This window comes from Salvelinus namaycush, chromosome 36, assembly GCF_016432855.1.
Source record: "Salvelinus namaycush isolate Seneca chromosome 36, SaNama_1.0, whole genome shotgun sequence".
In the NCBI taxonomy this organism is placed as follows: Eukaryota; Metazoa; Chordata; class Actinopteri; order Salmoniformes; family Salmonidae; genus Salvelinus; species Salvelinus namaycush.
Window position 1 is genome coordinate 26842091 of NC_052342.1, and position 13598 is coordinate 26855688.

Here is a 13598-nt window from a genome sequence, read left to right on the forward strand (position 1 = left end):
TTGTCAGTGATGTGTACGCCGAGGAACTTGAGCTCCAACATTATTGTGACAGTGACATTTGCTGTGGTTGTTTTGGCTCTGTACTCCAGCACTTTGTATTTGAAATGATACCAGGACTACGAGGTTAAAGTGCAGACTGTCAGCTTTAATTTGAGGGTATTGTCAACCATATTGGGTGAACCATAAGAAATTAAAGTGTTTTTTGTACATAGTGTGGCAGGTAGCCTAGTGGTTAGAGCGTTGGACTAGTAACCGAAAGGTTGCTAGATCGAATCCCCGAGCTGACAAGGTACAAATCTGTCGTTCTGAACAACCCACTGTTCCCCGGTAGGCCATCATTGTAAATAAGAATTTGTTCTTAACTGACTTGCCTAGTTAAATAAAAAATAGTGGATGGGACTAATTCACTTGGGTGTTAAAGTAGTAAAAAGTTTAGTATTTGGTCCCATATTCACAGCACGCAATGACTACGTCAAGCTTGTGACTCTACAAACTTGTTCGAGGCATTTGCTGTTTTTTCCAGTTGTGTGTCAGATTATTTTGTGCCCAATATAAATGAATTGTACAATCTATTGTCATTTTGGAGTCACTTTTATTATAAATAAGAATATAATGTTTCTAAACACTTCTACATTAATGTGAATGCTACCATGATTACGGATAATCCTGAATGAATTGTAAATAATGAGTTAGATGCACAAATGTCATGCTAACCTCTCACCATTACAATAACAGGGGAGGTTAGCATTTTATATCATACCCCCAAGACATGCTAACTTCTCACCATTACAATAACAGGGGAGGTTAGCATTTTATATCATACCCCCAAGACATGCTAACTTCTCACCATTACAATAACAGGGGAGGTTAGCATTTTATATCATACCCCCAAGACATGCTAACCTCTCACCATTACAATAACAGGGGAGGTTAGCATTTTATATCATACCCCCAAGACATGCTAACTTCTCACCATTACAATAACAGGGGAGGTTAGCATTTTATATCATACCCCCAAGACATGCTAACTTCTCACCATTACAATAACAGGGGAGGTTAGCATTTTATATCATACCCCCAAGACATGCTAACCACTCACCATTACAATAACAGGGGAGGTTAGCATTTTATATCATACCCCCAAGACATGCTAACTTCTCACCATTACAATAACAGGGGAGGTTAGCATTCTTGGGGGGGGGGGGGGGTGTATGATATTTATACAACTAATACTGCTGCTGTTGACTTCATTCGGTTGTCGGTTACTGGCCCCAGCAACCTCTCTACAGCAACCTAAGTCTAGGATAAGTGTAACCCCACGCCCTAACCCTCACCATAGGGGAGAATAACTGTCCCAAGATCAGTGTCTAGGTCTAACTTTACAGCTTCATTGCTAGGGAGAGACAGAAAAAGAGAGTACATAAATGCTCTTTCGTTCTATCTAGGAGAGAAGTCGGAAGGAAAAGATCGCGCGAGAAAGGCATTGTTGTGCGACAGAAGTGTCTCCACTTCCTGTGTCGTCATCAACATGCGACCAAACCTAGAGCGAGAAGTGGGAGATTCGAAGTAGCAAAACAAGCAACAGTAATTTAATATTTCATTAAACAAATGCCATCTACGATTAGTTAAAAACGAAAAGTAAAACCACGACATTAGGAGTAAGGTAATATAAGAAAGTTCTTGTTTCTGGCACAAATGGTTTTGCATGACTGTTAACATAGCTAGCTAGCTAACTCGACAGAGATGCGAAAAGGGTTATTGACGTGATACTTGTTATTGTCATGTTGCCAACTCCCATGGTAATTGATACTGTATTTTGCGTACTACTAGCGCACGTCACTTCAGGTTTGAATGAAAAGCCATCTGCTTTCCCCATGTAGCCACAAGCCTTGGTAGCTCGCCGTGATCATGTAGTGGTTAGTATTTCGCGTTGTGACCGCACGTACATCGGTTCGAATCCGGGTCACTGCATTACAATGTCAAGCCATGAGGGCTATTTTGTTTGAATGAATAAGGTAGGTAATGATATCTCGGAACTGTAATTGTCACATGTTGTTTGGCGTGACAATGACGAGTTAACAAGGCAGCGCATAATGATTTGAGTTTGTTGAATATATTTCTACTTGTAAACACATTCCCAAACATGTAACTGATGAGTTGTGAATATGAAAAATACTAATTTGTAGTTGTAATCGCATTCGCAAACTTGTAACTTTTAATATTTGTGAGCAATAATTGCATCTGTTCACCTGCTCATGTCAATTTCGCATGCTCAGACTTTTGGCAGTGCTTTAGCGGCCTACCGTAACAAAAAGATTTGTAGACGTTCAAGCACTGAGAAAGAGAGCAGGAGCCCTTGGAGGTGGGACGGGACCAGCTTCTTCTAATCAATCAGATGAGATTTTCATATACCAGTATACTCTACACTGGTTGGTTGGTGACAGCTCACATGGGCCGTGGAGTCTGGCACAACCACCTGTCAATCACGACGTGGGTTACCAGGTTACCATTTGCGCAATGTCCACCAAAGAAGCTCAGCTGTCACGGCGGGTACGTTTAAATGTCTTTCTTTAATGGCAACAAGCTTTTTTCTTCTTTGTAATATGTTTTTGGAAGCTTTTGTCAAAATCATTGTTATTAAGTTTGTAGTTTTGATGCTAGCTACCGAAATCAATTTGGTAAAGTTATTTGGCAAACTATTTTTTAAGCTAGATAAGTCAACTCACCACATTCAGTACAAATGTGCGTAACCGCGACATTCAAACGAGGCTGCAATGAAAACGAATGTGACTGTGTTGGCATCAAAATCCGGGGTGTGAACTACGTTTTGATTCAGTGTTGGTTGACATGGTAATGGACTAACAGTATTGGAGAAAATATGAAAAAAACTGACCCCTCCCCCGACGCTGTACGTTACATCGCTGTACGTTACATCGCTGTACGTTACATCGCTGTACGTTACATCGTGACGTGCCACAACGTAAGGTACAGCGCACATTTGCAACTCATGTTGTGCCGTACAGCCTCTTTCTACCAGGGGTCGCCCTTCTCTCGCAGATTAAAATCATGCTTAACCATATACACTTGTAAGAAAACGGCATGATTTTTGTCTAAATTAATGACTAGGGTGCACCCCGGCAAGAACAAGCGTCAGAAGAGGAAGACCCGGCGAAACTACATTTTCAGCCACTAACACAGAATGACCATTGTTACACTTTACACACTTTACACACTTAAACACACTTAGCCCTTCTGCTCCACGGGAGATTTCTGTCCTCCCTGAGCTCGCCTTAGGACACCTGCGTTACCGTTTGACAGGTGTACCGCCCCAGTCAAACTCCCCACCTGCCACTGTCCCCGGAGCGGGTCACACACACACACACACACAAACCTCATTCGAAACTACTTTGGCACGGTAGGTGCAGGGCCAGTCGAACGACTGACGCTGCAGCACACCATGGGCACGGCTGGAGGCCACAGTGAGCAGTTGCTTCCCAACACAATACAACACCTTGACAGGTTCTTCAAGCTCTACCACGACACTTTGTCCATGAGGGTGCAGGGAGCTGGGTTGCAGTGGACCAGACGACCGACAGGATTGTGTCCCTCCTCTCCAGGGTGCTCAATTTAATATTGACTTTTGTTTTTGTAAGTATGTCCTCTGTGTATGTCCTCTCTATGTAGCATCTGTGATATCTGGGCACCAGTCTAAATCTCAACTTTTACATCATCTTTAGGTTGTAAACTAGATATGGTCACTGCTGCGGTTGTAAATGCCAGCTCAGAAATACCTTGTTTGTTTAGTCTGCTTTGCATTACATGGGAACCTTTGATAAATGATCAATATTCTCTCTGATTTTCTATGAATGGGTTTCTGTATGTACTGTAAACAGCTTCCGTCCCTCTCCTCGCGCCAACTTGGGCTCGAACCAGGGACCCTCTGAACACAGTGACAACGGTCACCCACGAAACGGTGTTACCTTTCACTCGAACAAACTGGTGGCCTTTTCAGAGCAGGTGACGTCACTGATTGAACGCATGGGTCTGTGCTCGTGACCGTTTGGGTGTATTAGTGTGGAAAAGGTAGATTCAGGCAGTTGTGCATCACTGTATATGTCCACAGCACATACATGGTTCTCATGTACACGTCCAACTGTGATTATGTTCCAGAGCTATTATTATCATAGTTATTATTATTATTATTATTATTATCATAGTTATTATAATTATTATAATAATTATCATAATTATTATTATCATAGTTATTAATGTTATTATTATCATAGTTATTATTATTATCATAGTTATTAATGTTATTATTATCATAGTTATTATCATAGTTATCATAGTTATTATAATTATTATCATTATTATCATAGTTATTATCATATTATTATTATTATTATTATCATAGTTAATATTATTATCATAGTTAATATTATTGTAACTATAACCATAGTTATTATTATTGTCATAGTTATTATTATTAGTAGTATCATAGCTATTATTATTATTATTTAAATTATAGTTATTATAATTATTATTATGGTTATAATTATTATTAGTTATTATTATAGTTATAAGAGGCGGTGCTCCTAGAGGCGGTGCTCTTAGTGTCGGTGCTCTTAGTGTCGGTGCTTCTAGTGGCGGTGCTCCTGGAGGTGGTGCTCTTAGTAGCGGAGCTCTTAGTGTCGGTGCTCCTAGTGGCGGCGCTCTTAGTGTCGGTGCTCTTAGTGTCGGCGCTCCTAGTGGCGGCGCTTCTAGTGGCGGTGCTCTTAGTGTCGGCGCTTCTAGTAACGGTGCTCCTAGAGGCAGTGCTCTTAGTGTCGGTGCTCCTGGAGGCGGTGCTCTTAGTGTCGGTGCTCCTGGAGGTGGTGCTCTTAGTGTCGGTGCTCTTAGTGTCGGCGCTTCTAGTAACGGTGCTCCTAGAGGCGGTGCTCTTAGTGTCGGTGCTCCTGGAGGCGGTGCTCTTAGTGTCGGTGCTCTTAGTGTCGGTGCTCTTAGTAGCGGTGCTCTTAGTGTCGGTGCTCCTAGTGGCGGTGCTCTTAGTGTCGGTGCTTCTAGTAGCGGCGCTTCTAGTAGCGGAGCTCCTAGTGGCGGTGCTCCTAGTGGCGGTGCTCCTAGTGGCGGTGCTCTTAGTGTCGGTGCTCTTAGTGTCGGTGCTTCTAGTAGCGGCGCTTCTAGTAGCGGTGCCCCTAGTAGCGGTGCTCTTAGTGTCGGTGCTCTTAGTGTCGGTGCTCTTAGTGTCGGTGCTCTTAGTGTCGGTGCTCTTAGTGTCGGTGCTCTTAGTGTCGGTGCTCTTAGTGTCGGTGCTCTTAGTGTCGGCGCTTCTAGTGGCGGTGCTCCTAGTGGCGGTGCTCCTAATGGCGGTGCTCTTAGTGTCGGCGCTCTTAGTGTCGGTGCTCCTAATGGCGGTGCTCTGGAAGCAGGAAAACTGAAATCCATTTTACCTCATTTCTACCAGCATGCCACGTGCAACCAGGGGGGGGGGGACAACTCTAGACCACCTTTACACAGACTCATGCAAAGCTCTCCCTCGCCCTCCATTTAGCAAATCTGACCATAACTCTATCCTCCTGATTCCTACTTACAAGCAAAAACTCAAACAGGAAGTGCAAGTGACTCATTCAACAAGGAAGTGGTCCAATGAAGTGGATACTATACTACAGGATTGTTTCGCACAGACTGGAATATGTTCCGGGATTATTCCGATGGCATAAATGAGTATACCACATCAGTCTGAACTGATCAGGCCTTCACGTCCCCCAGGGCATCGTGGAGCTGGCGGCAGGCCTGAACAGACCCTGTCTAACTGGGAGAGGATTGCAGCCTGGAGAGGGGGGACGGACAATTGTAAATGGTTTAGATAAGGTTTTACGTGAATCAAAGGGTAGTAGCTACAGATTCACAGAATGCAGCCAATGGCTCCATACAGAATCTAGCTAGGTAGCTATGGCTCCATACAGAATCTAGCTTAAAAATAGTTTACAAAACCTTTTTGTCACAGTAGGATGCTAAAGCATTGCCAAAAGTCTGATTGTGCGAAATTGACATGCTGCAGGTGTACAAATGTTTATGATTGCTCGCACATTTTTAAGTTTACAAGTTTGAGTATGTGTTTACAACTACAGATTATTCTTTCATGTTCACAACTCATCAGTTACACATTTTGCAAATTGTGTTTACAACTAGAAATATATTCTACAAACTCAAATCATTACGTCAATGATTTTACCTCCCGTACCTCATGACTGAGACCAATGTGATCAAAGGCTACAACATCATCTAGATCCGTGTGGTGATCCTGTGTTGAGCAGTGTGGTACATTTTGAATTTATGCACCTCTGCTGTAGATGACCTGTGTTTTTGTCTAGCTCTTAAACTCTAGGCGCCTATTCTGTCGTCTCCCTGCGGTTGTCGGACATTCTGCCGTCTCCCTGCGGTTGTCGGACATTCTGCCGTCTCCCTGCGGTTGTCGGACATTCTGCCGTCTCCCTGCGGTTGTCGGACATTCTGCCGTCTCCCGTCGGTTGTCGGACATTCTGCCGTCTCCCGTCGGTTGTCGGACATTCTGCCGTCTCCCGTCGGTTGTCGGACATTCTGCCGTCTCCCGTCGGTTGTCGGACATTCTGCCGTCTCCCGTCGGTTGTCGGACATTCTGCCGTCTCCCGTCGGTTGTCGGACATTCTGCCGTCTCCCGTCGGTTGTCGGACATTCTGCCGTCTCCCGGCGGTTGTCGGACATTCTGCCGTCTCCCGGCGGTTGTCGGACATTCTGCCGTCTCCCGGCGGTTGTCGGACATTCTGCCGTCTCCCGTCGGTTGTCGGACATTCTGCCGTCTCCCGTCGGTTCGCCCACTACTGCCTCGTGAACTACAATCGAAACGCTGTATTTTAACATTTAGGAACGTCAATCATCGCTTGCGACACAGCTTTCAAAACATATGGTCCCTTTTCATCAGCGAGAAAGAATACTTCAATAAAAAAAACATACTTACTGCAGCTATGGCTGCCTCCATCCTACTAAACTACACTTACTGTTCTAGATCCACACAGCTATGGCTGCCTCCATCCTACTAAACTACACTTACTGTTCTAGATCCATACAGCTATGGATGCCTCCATCCTACTAAACTACACTTACTGTTCTAGATCCACACAGCTATGGATGCCTCCATCCTACTAAACTACACTTACTGTTCTAGATCCACACAGCTATGGATGCCTCCATCCTACTAAACTACACTTACAGTTCTAGATCCATACAGCTATGGCTGCCTCCATCCTACTAAACTACACTTACAGTTCTAGATCCATACAGCTATGGCTGCCTCCATCCTACTAAACTACACTTACAGTTCTAGATCCATACAGCTATGGCTGCCTCCATCCTACTAAACTACACTTACTGTTCTAGATCCATACAGCTATGGATGCCTCTATCCTACTAAACTACACTTACTGTTCTAGATCCATACAGCTATGGATGCCTCCATCCTACTAAACTACACTTACTGTTCTAGATCCACACAGCTATGGATGCCTCTATCCTACTAAACTACACTTACTGTTCTAGATCCATAGATCTATGGCTGCCTCCATCCTACTAAACTACACTTACAGTTCTAGATCCATACAGCTAATAATAACTAATACAAGATAAGAATACCTACATAATAAGTATTTTTAATAAGTTTTAGGAAGTGATCGGAGCAACACTGGGATCAAACAAGGTAATATTTACCACCGTAAAGCAGTCCTAGCAGGAGCTGTCAGCGCCACCACCATCCACCCTATCAGACAACAGCGATTTGGGGCTGTGACCTCTGATGTAATTCATTCTATTTTCAATGGTTTTGTTCCTTCCTGTGTTGTGTAGCATGGCAACCCCCAGTAAGACCCCGCCGGGTTCTGACCCCAAGCAGCTGGAGAGGACCGGGACGGTCCGGGAGATCGGCTCTCAGGCGGTGTGGTCTCTGTCTTCCTGTAAACCAGGTGAGTTCGGTTGGGTTCTATTCGTTAGTGCACACTGTAGCAAAAAAATAAATGTTTTTGCACATGTAATGAAAACGAGTTATTGGACAATTCAGGACTGTCCCTCCCGGGTTTCAGTCTGTTTGTTGTCTGATGAACACAACCCTGGCGTTCTTTCTCTGCTCTAGTCAGCTGACTGGTGAACTCATACACTGACTCTCTCCCCCTCCCTCTCTCCTCCCTCTCTCCTCCTCCCTCTCTAGGTTTTGGTGTGGACCAGCTGAGAGATGATAACTTGGAGACATACTGGCAGTCTGATGGATCCCAGCCACACCTAGTCAACATCCAGTTTAGGTACAGTCTGTCTCCCTGCCTGCCTGCCTGCCTGCCTGTCTGCCTGCCTGCCTGTCTCCCTGCCTGTCTCCCTGCCTGTCTCCCTGCCTGTCTCCCTGCCTGTCTCCCTGCCTGTCTCCCTGCCTGTCTCCCTGCCTGTCTGCCTGTGACTGAATTAGTCAATCAGGATCTCAATGAAGGCATCTCCAACATACTACATCATTCATCTCTGTCTCCCCTCCTCCTCTCCCCAGGAGAAAGACCATCATTCATCTCTTCCTTCCCTCCTACTCTCCTCAGGAGAAAGACCATCATGCATCTCTTCCTTCCCTCCTCTCCTCAGGAGAAAGACCATCATGCATCTCTGTCTTCCCTCCTCCTCTCTTCAGGAGAAAGACCATCATGCATCTCTTCCTTCCCTCCTCTCCTCAGGAGAAAGACCACCATTCATCTCTTCCTTCCCTCCTCCTCTCCTCAGGAGAAAGACCATCATGCATCTCTTCCTTCTCTCCTCAGGAGAAAGACCACCATTCATCTCTTCCTTCCCTCCTCTCCTCAGGAGAAAGACCATCATTCATCTCTTCCTTCCCTCCTCTCCTCAGGAGAAAGACCATCATGCATCTCTTCCTTCCCTCCTCCTCTCCTCAGGAGAAAGACCATCATGCATCTCTTCCTTCTCTCCTCAGGAGAAAGACCACCATTCATCTCTTCCTTCCCTCCTCTCCTCAGGAGAAAGACCATCATTCATCTCTTCCTTCCCTCCTACTCTCCTCAGGAGAAAGACCATCATGCATCTCTTCCTTCCCTCCTCTCCTCAGGAGAAAGACCATCATGCATCTCTGTCTTCCCTCCTCCTCTCCTCAGGAGAAAGACCATCATGCATCTCTTCCTTCCCTCCTCCTCTCCTCAGGAGAAAGACCATCATGCATCTCTTCCTTCTCTCCTCAGGAGAAAGACCACCATTCATCTCTTCCTTCCCTCCTCTCCTCAGGAGAAAGACCATCATTCATCTCTTCCTTCCCTCCTACTCTCCTCAGGAGAAAGACCATCATGCATCTCTTCCTTCCCTCCTCTCCTCAGGAGAAAGACCATCATGCATCTCTGTCTTCCCTCCTCCTCTCCTCAGGAGAAAGACCATCATGCATCTCTTCCTTCCCTCCTCTCCTCAGGAGAAAGACCACCATTCATCTCTTCCTTCCCTCCTCTCCTCAGGAGAAAGACCATCATTCATCTCTTCCTCCCTCCTCCTCCTCTCCTCAGGAGAAAGACCATCATTAATCTCTTCCTCCCCTCCTCCTCCTCTCCTCAGGAGAAAGACCATCATTCATCTCTTCCTCCCCTCCTCCTCCTCTCCTCAGGAGAAAGACCATCATTCATCTCTTCCTCCCCTCCTCCTTCTCTCCCCAGGAGAAAGACCATCATGCATCTCTTCCTTCCCTCCTTCTCTCCCCAGGAGAAAGACTACAGTGAAGATGTTGTGTATGTATGCAGACTACAAGTCAGACGAGAGCTACACCCCCAGTAAGATCTCTGTCAGAGTCGGAAACAACTTCCACAACCTGCAGGAGATCAGAGTAAGAACTGTTATATGATGTTATAACTGTTCTGTGATGTTATAACTGTTCTGTGATGTTATAACTGTTATATGATGTTATAACTGTTATATGATGTTATCACCTCCTTATATGATGTTATAACTGTTATATGATGTTATAACTGTTATATGATGTTATAACTGTTATATGATGTTATAACTGTTATATGATGTTATAACTGTTATATGTATCACTGTGTAAATGTTATAACTGTTATATGTATCACTGTGTACATGTTATAACTGTTCTGTGATGTTAGAACTGTTATATGATGTTATAACTGTTATATGTATCACTGTGTACATGTTATAACTGTTATGTGATGTTAGAACTGTTATATGATGTTAGAACTGTTATATGTATCACTGTGTACATGTTATAACTTCTGTGATGTTATAACTGTTATATGATGTTATAACTGTTATATGATGTTATATGTATCACTGTGTACATGTTATAACTGTTATGTGATGTTATAACTGTTATGTGATGTTATAACTGTTCTGTGATGTTATAACTGTTCTGTGATGTTATAACTGTTCTGTGATGATCTTTCTCCTCTTCCTCCTCACTCCTCTTCCTCCTCACTTCTCTTCATCCTCTTCATCCTCTTTCTCCTCTTCCTCCTCACTCCTCTTTCTCCTCTTCCTCCTCACTCTTTTTTCTCCTCTTCCTCCTCACTCTTTTTTTCTCCTCTTCCTCCTCACTCCTCTTTCTCCTCTTCCTCTTCCTCCTCTTCCTCCTCCTCTTCCTCCTCCTCCTCCTCACTCTTCCTCCTCCTCACTCTTCCTCCTCCTCCTCCTCCTTCCCTCACTGCAGCAGTTAGAGATGGTAGAGCCTAGTGGTTGGATCCACATCCCCCTTCTGGACACAGTCAACAACCCCATCAGGTAGATTTATAGGTGCTGTTCTGTAAAGTGTCTCAAAGACATTTCTTTGACCAATGATATTCTATATGTTAAATTCTCTGTCCTAATGTTTCTAATGTATTCATTTCCCCAGGACGTTCATGATCCAGATAGCTGTGTTAGCCAACCACCAGAACGGCAGAGACACGCACATGAGACAGATCAAGGTGTATACCCCCGTCGAGGAGAGCTCCATCGGCAAGTTCCCAAGATGCACCACGGTCGACTTCATGATGTACCGCACCATCAGATGACACTGAGGGGTTCCGGGGTTCTGGGTGGAACTTCTCAGGGTTCCGACTAGAACTTTCCAGAGTTCCGGGTGGGAACCCTTAAGTGTACAGTGTTGACAAATAAGGGAATTGGAATGTTGAGTTTTTAAATTGAAATATTATTCTAATTTTCAAGTTAACCTGAAATCCTTTTCATTTAGTTTACATGGAGCCCTTACATGGCACCCTATTCTCTATATATAGTGCGCTACTTTAGACCAGGACCCCTACGGGTGTTCCTATGGACCCTTGTCAAAAGTAGTGCACTATATAGGGAATAGGGTGCCGTTTGGGCAGCAATCTGTGTTATTGATGTTGTTAATTCCATATTAGTCTGACGGTCTCTCTTTCGGTTGGTGTCTGATGTAAAGATGATTTGAAGACTTCAATGAGACCATGTTAAGGGTCGTGGTTTGAGGCCTCCAAAAAACACAGGTTTACTACCCGTGTGACTAGACCTGCTGTCTGTACTGACTGGGAATGAATGTCAAATGTATGTTTCTCTCTCTGTCTGTTGTTGAATTAAATGTGTTTTGAGTTTGAGCCCCGTAGGTCTGCTTTTACTAGCTACAGGTCCTAATCAGTGTTACACCACAGTTTAACCAGCAGGAGGCACTGTCTCCCCTCTGAAGGGAGAATCTGGTGCTACAGGATATGAGGTGTGGTTGGATGGATAGCGTGCAGGGGGTGGGATAAGGGTTTTAAAGGAGGTACTTTGACATTTTTATATAAAGTACCAGTCATAAGTTTTAGAACACCTACTCATTCAAGGGATGTTCTATATTTTTAATATTTTTTACATTGTAGAATAATAGTGAAGACGTCAAAACTATGAAATAACACATATGGAATCATGTGGTAACCAAAAAAGTGTTAAACAAATCAAAATATATTATAGATTCTTCAAAGTAGCCACCTTTTGCCTTGATGACAGCTTTTCACACTCTTGGCATTCTCTCAACCAGCTTCATGAGGAATGCTTTTCCAATAGTCTTGAAGGAGTTCCCACATATGCTGAGCACTTGTTGGCTGCTTTTCCTTCATTCTGTGATCCAACTCATCCCAAACCATCTCAATTGGGTTGAGGTCGGGTGATTGTAGAGGCCAGGTCATCTGATGCAGCACTCCATCACTCTCCTTCTTGGTCAAATAGCCCTTACACAGCCTGGAGGTGTGTTGGGTCATTGTCCTGTTGAAGAACAAATGATAGTCCCACTAAGCGCAAACCAGATGGGATGGTGTATCGCTGCAGAATGCTGTGGTAGCCATGCTGGTTAAGTGTGCCTTAAATTCTAAATAAATCACTGACAGTGTCACCAGCAAAGCACCATCACACCTCCTCCTCCATGCTTCACGGTGGGAACACCACATGCGGAGATCATCCGTTCACCTACTCTGCGTCTCACAAAGACACGGCGGTTTGAACCAAAAATCTCAAATTTGGACTCATCAGACCAAAGGACAGATTTCCACCGGTCTAATGTCCATTGCAAGTCTCTTCTTAGTGATTTCTTTGCAGCAATTTGACCATGAAGGCCTGATTCATGCGGCCTCCTCTGAACAGTTGATGTGTCTGTTACTTGAACTCTGTAGCATTTATTTGGGCTGCAATTTCTGAGGCTGGTAACTAATGAACTAACTCTGGGTCTTCCTTTCCTGTGGCGGTCCTCATGAGAGCCAGTTTCATCATAGCTTGATGGGCTTGATGGTTTTTGCGACTGTACTTGAAGAAACTTTCAAAGTTCTTAACATTTTTCAGATTGACTGACCTTCATGTCTTAAAGTAATGATGGACTGTAGTTTCTCTTTGCTTATTTGAGCTGTTCTTGCCATATTTGAGTTGTTCTTGCCATAATATGGACTTGGTCTTTTACCAAATAGGGCTATCTTCTGTATACCATTCTTACCTTGTCACAACTGATTGGCTCAAATGCAGTAAGAAGGAAAGAAATTCCACAAATTTACTTTTAACAAAGCACACCTGTTAATTGAAATCCATTCCAGGTGACTACCTCATGAAGCTGGTTGAGAGAATGCCAAGAGTGTGCAAAACTGTCATCAAGGCAAAGGGTGGCTACTTTCAAGAATATCAAATATCAAATATATTTAGATTTGTTTAACACGTTTTTGGTTACTACATGATTCCATATGTGTTATTTCATAGTGTTGATGTCTTCACTATTATTCTACAATGTAGAACCCTAGGTGTATCTAAACCTTCAACTTTTGACTGGTACTGTATATATATATATATATGACCTCATATATAGCATTTGAAGGCAGCATACCGGTACTGTATAATACACACTGTTACGAGACTCACCAGCCCGCATCACGGGACGGTTGTCACACACACACACACACACACACACACACACACCGGTACTGTATAATTCCCCTTTGAGTTGTCAGTGGCCTGTATGCCTCTGTAAAGGAGACGAGGTTGAATTCTGTCATGCCTGGAAACAACCTGAAAGTGTACACAACGTCCTTTTCAGTCTACTTCCTGACAGAGCG

General features: G+C 44.0%; 1 protein-coding gene across 2 annotated transcripts; it reads left to right on the forward strand.

The window, feature by feature from the left end:
• The first annotated feature begins 1525 nt into the window (after positions 1-1525).
• anapc10 (anaphase promoting complex subunit 10) lies at positions 1526-11624 on the forward strand. Of its 2 annotated transcripts, none has more exons than XM_038975778.1 (6): positions 1526-1663; positions 7879-7994; positions 8237-8327; positions 9760-9880; positions 10721-10791; positions 10904-11624. In XM_038975778.1, the coding sequence occupies exons 2-6, from the start codon at positions 7880-7882 to the stop codon at positions 11061-11063; spliced, it is 558 nt and encodes a 185-aa protein (XP_038831706.1). In that variant the 5' UTR covers positions 1526-1663; position 7879; the 3' UTR covers positions 11064-11624. The 2 variants fall into 2 exon arrangements, with proteins under 2 accessions (XP_038831706.1, XP_038831707.1); XM_038975779.1 differs by lacking the exon at positions 1526-1663 and adding an exon at positions 1845-2015.
• Positions 11625-13598: the final 1974 nt, after the last annotated feature.

Bases quoted from the DNA above. Each gene is read 5' to 3' on its own strand.
- anapc10 (XM_038975778.1), top strand. From the start codon at position 7,880: ATGGCAACCCCCAGTAAGACCCCGCCGGGTTCTGACCCCAAGCAGCTG. The intron at 7,995-8,236 runs GTGAGTTCGGTT...CTCCCTCTCTAG, and splicing joins TCTGTCTTCCTGTAAACCAG to GTTTTGGTGTGGACCAGCTG. The intron at 10,792-10,903 runs GTAGATTTATAG...TCATTTCCCCAG, and splicing joins ACAGTCAACAACCCCATCAG to GACGTTCATGATCCAGATAG.